Source organism: Gossypium hirsutum, unplaced genomic scaffold (genome assembly GCF_007990345.1).
Source record: "Gossypium hirsutum isolate 1008001.06 unplaced genomic scaffold, Gossypium_hirsutum_v2.1 scaffold_32, whole genome shotgun sequence".
Classification (NCBI taxonomy): domain Eukaryota; kingdom Viridiplantae; phylum Streptophyta; class Magnoliopsida; order Malvales; family Malvaceae; genus Gossypium; species Gossypium hirsutum.
In genome coordinates, this window is record NW_024402776.1 from 77,501 (window position 1) to 85,000 (window position 7,500).

At 47.8% G+C, this 7,500-nt stretch overlaps 1 protein-coding gene across 1 annotated transcript; it reads left to right on the forward strand.

The window, feature by feature from the left end:
• Nucleotides 1-1,899: 1,899 nt before the first annotated feature.
• On the forward strand, nt 1,900-2,700 carry LOC107941139 (uncharacterized). Its single transcript, XM_016874678.2, has one exon. It carries the CDS (start codon nt 1,900-1,902, stop codon nt 2,698-2,700), a length of 801 nt encoding a protein of 266 aa, XP_016730167.2.
• The last annotated feature ends 4,800 nt before the right edge of the window (nt 2,701-7,500 follow it).

Sequence of the window (7,500 nt, forward strand, 5' to 3'; positions counted from 1 at the left end):
TCGTGCTTGGATGTACGGGAGCCTCGGACACTATCGGCAACCTAGGCCCTTGGTCGTGCGGGAGCCTCGGGCACCATCGGTAACCTAGGCCCTTGGTCATGCGGGAGCCTCGGGCACCATCGGCACCTTGCTGCCTCGGATGTGCGGGAGCCTCGAGCAGTATTGGCACCTTGGTGCTTGGATGTGCGGGAGCCTCGGACACCATAGGCAACCTAGGACGTTGGATGTGCGGATGCCTCGAGCAGCAGGGGCACCCTGGTTCCTCGGATGTGCGGGCTAAAGAAAAGTGTCCCCGTTTCAGACATACGAATGTTTCCTGGTAGCCTGGTAGCGGTAGCGCCTGGTAGCGTGCGCGTTTTATGATTTTTCTCCAAGATTTGGACGATTCAATTTCTTGTTTTTTGGATGTGTCTCTGCCTTATTCGTTTTGAATAATATGGCAGTTTGAGTGGGTTCTGAGTTTAGTTCAGTGTGTTTTGGTGTGGTTTGCTTTTATTTTTACTTAACTTTTTCTTTTTTCGGTGGTCGTACGGTGGCTTTATTGCGAAGTGACAGCGTCTGACGGGGCTCCTCGTCAGAAATGATGTTTCTTGGAGCGGTTCTTGGTTTCGTGTCTCACGGTGATATCGTTTCTGTTTTATTTTTCCTTTGTTTATTTGATTTTTTATTTGTTTTCTGTACGTTTCTTTGAGTTTTTTTGTCTGCTTGTTCTTTATTTTGTCTCGTGGTGGGGCCCGTGGGGCTGGTTCTTTTCCTCTCGGTGTGGTTTTTCTACGTTCTTTTTTTTGGTTTCTGCATGAGAGTTGGCCGTCTTTTCTTCGTACGATGTGCATGTTTCATGCATATGCATGCAGTATTTACGAGTTTTAGCGTCGTAAATAGTATTTTTCTTTTAGTTGTGTTGTGTTCTTAGGTTATGATTGGTTTTCTTTGGTTTCTTGCTGGTTGTTTTTTCGGAGGTATCTATCAGCTGGTGAGGCTTTGTGCCTTCGCACGAGTTTGCTTTCATTTGTGCTCCTGTTCCGCGGTGTTTTATTGCTTGTTTGGGTTGGGGTTTTGGCCAAGATTTGTCTTCTCTATTTCTTGGGCAGATTTAGTTCTTTACATCATGGAGAATAGGTCAGAAAATGATCCGACAAGACTGACGGAGGAGATAAATGCGCTTCTCGAGAGACTGAAATTTTCGGAGGAGGAAACTGGGCAAATAATCAGTGCGAATGATGGTATAAGTGATCAAGGTTTTGAATCTTGGGCTGTAGGGGAGTTGATGGCGATTGACTGGAGGGATCGAATTGGTGGATGGACAGAGTTCATGAGGATAAAGGTTAAGATAAATGTTTTAAAACGTCTAGGGCGGTTGGTGAGAATGATGGCCGAGGGTGGAGAGGAACATATAGGGTTCATTAAGTATGAGCGGCATCCAGATTTTTGCTACGGGTGTAGGGTGATAGGGCATATTCTGAAGACATGCATTATCGAAAAGGAAGGGGCGGGGCTGGTTGATTCAAACCTCCAGTATGGCAGCTGGTTGAGGGCTCATGTTGCGAATCCAAGCCAAGAGAGAGGCTTGCGAAGGAATGGTGTTGAAATGGTTGTTTCGGGAGTTCGAGAAAGTGAAAGAACAAACGAATTTAGCTCGAGAGGGGACGAGGAGTAGGATGGTAATAAGGGCAAGGGGAAAACACCTGTAGTTGAGCCAACGACCTTTTCACCTAGGGAGGGAAATGGCCAGGATATATCGCGAGAAGGGCTGGGAAGGCTAAAAAGCAAGCGCAAAAGACATAGAGGACCCTATGGCGATAGTTCGGCTGAAAGTCCTGCTAGAGTGGTTAAGAGAAAACTCTTGGAACATGTCTCACCTTTAAAGGCGGTGGCTGGTGACCAGCCCCGCCAGGAGCCATGAAAATTCTTTGCTGGAACTGTCGTGGGGTGGGGAACCCCACGACAGTTCGGGAATTTCGGCAACTTCTTGTTGCTAATGTCCCTGATGTCGTTTTCCTGTGTAAAACTAAGATTAATTCTAACAGGTTCCAGCGTATCCGTTCCATATGCAGAATGGAGGGTTGCCTCGCAGTGGACTCCGCAGGAAAGGGTGGGGGGTTGGCATTACTTTGGCGGGATGGTCTAGATGTGTCGGTTCAAAATTATTCTAATTTTCATATTGACTCGTTGGTTAGGCCGGAGAACGAGGATGTGCTGAGATTTACCGGTTTTTACGGCCAGACTGCTTCTAGATCGAGACAACAGGCCTGGGATATTTTGAGGAGAGTGCATCATAAGGTTAATGAAGGATGGATTGTTGGGGGTGATTTTAATGCTATTCTGAATCTCTCTGAAAAGGAAGGTGGCCGTAGTAAACCCAAGGTGTTAATGGAGGACTTTTGTAATATCCTGGAGGAGTTAAAGCTCACCGATATCAAGCCTTGCAATGGATGGTTTACTTGGACAAACAATAGGGAAGGTGATCGGCTTGTCAAAGAAAGGCTGGATAGATTTTTTGCCTCGGATGTGATTCTGGATAAGTTCCCTTTCTTAGCTTTCTATGTCGTTCGCCAGTCCAGGTCCGATCACGAGGCTATCCTGATTGATACGGAAGGTAGTAAGCCTAATAGGGAGAGGACGGGTCACAAGGCGTGGTTCAGATATGATACGTGTTGGGCGGGGGAGCATGAGCTTAAAGACTTAATTTCGAGCATTTAGGAGAAGGAGGAGAGCAACATGTTGGCGAAAATGGAAATGACTCGTGATAAGTTGGGCCATTGGCAGTTTAGTCACTTTCGAAACTTGAAATATAAAATAAAAGGGCTGGAGAAGGAGATTAGTAGACTTATGGATGGCCGAACGGATGATCGAACCGCGTGCCTGCTCAAACAAGCTCGTTGTAAGCTTGGCCACCTTTATGATGTCGAGGAAAAGTACTGGGCGCTTAGGGCCCGATCCCAGTGGCTGAGGGAGGGGGATAGAAACACGCGCTATTTCCATGTTCGTGTTTCAGGACGTAGGAGGAAAAATAAAATTTCGAGACGTAAAGATGAACAAGGGAATTGGCATGATAATGAGGAGGAGATATGTGGTATTGCCTGGAATTATTTTCATTCTTTGTTTAAGACTTCGATAAACCTGGGTGATGCCAGCGACTTCCAGCACATCTCTAAATGCATTGATATGGACACCAATCGGTTTCTGAATGATGCCTATACGGATGAGGAGATTTTGAAGGCATTTAAATAGATGGATCCTCGTAAGGCGCCTGGAATTGATGGGCTTTCGGGTAGTTTTTTCAAGGAGCATTGGAATACAGTGGGGAAACATGTCCTGAGTTTATGCCATGATATTCTTAAGGATGATAAGAGTGTTGATTGTGTTAATGAAACCCTGATCGTTTTAATCCCTAAAATCAAAAATCCTGATGAGATGGCTAACTTCCGTCCTATTAGTCTGTGCAGGTTTGTCTATAAAATGGTTGCTAAGACGCTTGCTAACCGGCTCAAGAAGGTCCTTCCAAAGTGCATAAGCCAAAATCAAAGTGCTTTTGTCCCCAACCGCATGATTCACGATAACATTCTCATAGCCCACGAGCTTGTGCACTATCTTAGGAGCTAAAAAAATGGCCCGAACAAAGGATGTGTGATCAAATTGGACATGAGCAAGGCGTACGACCGGGTGGAATGGAGTCTTATTAAGAATGTGATGGAAAAAATGGGTTTCTCTTCTATTTGGGTTAAAAAAAATCATGGAGTGTGTTTGTACTGTTAAATATAGGGTTAAGTGTAATATGATTCAGTCGGATGTTATTATTCCCGAGAGAGGTCTTCGTCAAGGGGACCCTCTTTCCCCCTACTTGTTCCTGTTCTGTATGGATGCCCTGTCTCGTATGCTAATCCATGCGCAAGAGACTAATATGATTAAGGGCATTCGTGCTAGTTTCAATGGTCCTCGGATTAATCATTTATTCTTTGCTGACGATGCCCTTTTATTTGTTAGGAATAAACACGGTGAAGTGATGGAGTTTTCGAAAATACTGAAGTCCTTTGAGTATATATCGGGTCAGCGCATCAATTTTGACAAATCCATGGTGTATTTTAGCCCGAGCACCATTGCTTCTCAGCGGGAAAGCTTGAGCAGCTTACTTAGGATGAGGGTGGTTCCCAACCTTGATGCTTATTTGGGGCTGCCTATTCCGGTGGGTAAAAAGAAGCGCGATGCTTTCAAGAGTATCCTGGATCGAACTGCTAACAGGATTAATAGTTGGTCAAAGCGACTTTTGTCTTATGGGGGTAATGAAATTTTCATTAAATCGGTCCTTCAAGCTGTCCCTACGTATGCGTTGTCGATTTTCTTTGTTCCTAATGGTGTGTTGGAGGAACTTCAATCTATGATCAGTCGGGTTTGGTGGAGTGGTCAAGATAATAATCGGTGCTGGCATATGCTTTCTTGGGACCGCATGTGTTTTCCTAAAGGGATGGGGGGTCTTGGTTTTAGGGATCTTCGTCGCTTTAACGTGGCCTTGCTAGGCAGACAAGTGTGGCGCCTTATGAGCTGTAGAGATACGCTTTGCTTTCGGGTCCTAAGTGCCATGTATTTCCCAGATGGGGATGTCCTTCACCCTAAGCGTGTTGAAAAACCCTCCTTCACTTGGCAGAGCATTGCTAAAGCTGCCAGTACATTGTATGACGGTTTTGGGTGGAACGTGGGTCGGGGTGATAAGATTGATATTTGGCGAGATAATTGGGGCTTCAATGACCTGTCGGTGCCTCTATTAAGCTCAGCAGGAGGGAGGTCCATGAGGAGAAAGTGAGTGACTTGCTTAATAACGAGAAAGACGGGTGGAATGTGAGAAGGGTTCTTGAGATTTACGGTGAAGACTTGGGGGACCAAATTTGCAAAATCCCCATTATTCATAATGGCCCTGACGATGACCGTATCTGGTACCACAACTCCCTTGGATATTATTCGACCAAGTCAGCCTACTCCTGGTTGAATTTGAAGCATGTAGGCCTTGGTCCTCACCATTTTATTTGGAAGATAGCATGGAAACTCCAGACTCTCCCGAAGATTAAGATTTTTTGCTAGCATTTGGGGCACGATATCCTTCCTACGTACGATAATATTTCCGGTATTCGTAGGGAGCAGAGCAGCAACTGTCCGAGATGTGGGCTGGCTAGAGAGAACCTGCTTCATGCTATGAGAGACTGCCCTAGTGCTAAAGCGGTTCTGGTTCATGGAGGCCTGAATAATAACTTGCTTGAGGGTAGCTATGGCCGTTGTGTGGACTGGCTTGAGGATGTGGCTCGTACACTTGATCTGAAAGCTTTCTCTGACTTTATTATGGTGCTCTGGAATATTTGGAATAGTAGGAACAATAAAGTTTTTCAGGATGTGGAGGAGGAAGCTAGAGTGACGTGGGAAAGGGCTGCTGTGTTGAGCAGGGATTTTCGAATTTTTAATTTCATGGATAAGCCGCTGCTTCCTAAACCGATTATGGAGAAAAGTTGGAAGAAGCCGGATCAGGGGACTGTTAAAATTAATTTTGATGCGTCTTCGAACGGTAGGCAGTTGAGTTTTGGGCTGGTGGCGAGGGATCACGACGGTTTTGTCCTTGGCGGGCGGGCTGGTATGGTTGCGCAAAATGTTCAAGCTGAATGGGCTGAGTTTCGTGCGCTGGTTGAGAGCTTCAAATTTGCGCGCTCCAAGAACTGGCTTAAGCTGGAATTTGAAACCGATTGTGCCAACTTGGTGAATAGGCTTAATAGGCGGTGGGCTGACTTATCCACTATGGGCTACAGCATTCGAGAGAACATTAAAATTTTGGATTTTTGTGATAGTTATCATTTTGCTTAGGCCCCGCGTAGTTGTAATAAAGTTGCTGATTCTCTTTGTAAGTGGGCTCAGGCTTTGAATTGTATTTAAGGATTTCGATATGGATTATCCTGTTGAAATTCATGATGTTATTTTAAGTGATGCAATAAATTGAGGTCGACCTTCGGGTCTCTTTTTCAAAAAAAAAAGAATGTCGACTGGTAGCACATTGACCAAGTTTTTGTAGCTCTTTAGGGGGGAAGTGATATTGAGCAGCCAGGGGTTATCTAGGGCACTGCCCACGCCCATCGCATGCCCGCACGTCGGTCCCCCACCACCGGTTAGGTTCCCGGAGGTGCTCCGACGATCCATCCCGGTGATGATCCAGCGAGCCATCTCGAGATATACAAAACGGAGCAACGAGTCCCTCCCTAATCCCAAAAGGTAGAATTCGGATACCGTTACTTGTTCGGTACCCAATAATGAATGAACCGTCCCAAAGGTAGAATTCAGATACCGTTGCATGCATGTTCGGTATCCGTCCCAATAATGAATGAATCGTCCCTGTCCCTCCCCTTTTGCAAGAAGAGCCTTCGGCACCTTTGGCCCCCGGTCGTGCGGTGTGCCATCTCGTGGTGCGAGGCCATCGGGCGCCACCGGCCCCTTCGATATGTCGGAGCATCGGGCAGCATCGGCACCTTGGTGCATCGGATGTGCGGAAGGGTCAAGCACCAAAGCTAATTTTGGGCCCCCGTTGGTGCAGAAGCGTCGGCACCATAAAGTGTCCCTGTTTCAAACACATGAATGTCGCCTGGTAGCACATTGACCAAGTTTTTTTAGCTATTTAGGGGGGAGGTGATATTGAGCGAACAGGGGTTGTCCAGGGCACTGCCCACGCCCATCTCATGCCTAGATGTTGGTGCCCCCATCGCCGGTTAGGTTCCCGGCGGTGCTTCGGTGATCCATTCCGGCGGTGCTCCGGCGAGCTTTCCCGGCGGTGCTCCGGTGATCCATCTCGGAATATAGAAAACGATGCTACGAGTCGTCCCAGTCCCTCCCCTAGGTCCCTCCCCTTTTGAATCATCCCGGTCCCTCCCCTTTCGGAACAAGAGCCTCCGGTACCTTGGGCCCCTGGTTGCGCCGGAGCATCAGGCACCATTGGTAACCTAGGACGTCGATGGTCCCGGAGCATCGTCACATTGCTGCTTGGACGTGCTGGAGCCTTGGACGCCATCGGCAACCTAGGACGTCAATGGTGCGAGAGCCTCGCGAGCATCTAAACCTTGGTGCCTTGGATGTTGCGGGAGCCTCAGACACCTCGGACACCATCAGCAAACTAGGCTCTTGGTTGTGCAGGAGCCTCGGTGACCATCAGTACCTTGGTGCAAGGATGTGCGAGAGCCTCGGCACCTTTGGCAACCTAGAACTTTGGTCGTATGGGAGCCTCGGGCACCATCGGCAACCTAGGCCCTTGGTCGTACGGGAGCCTCGGGCACCATCGGCAATCTAGGCCCTTGGTCATGCGAGAGCCTCGGCACCATCCGCAACCTAGGCCCTTGGTCGTGCGGGAGCCTCGGACAACATGAGAAACCTAGGCCTTTGGTCGTACGAGAGCCTCGGACACCATCGGCACCTTGGCGCTTGGATGTATGGGAGCCTCGGACACCATCGGTAACCTAGGCCCTTGGATGTACGGAAGCC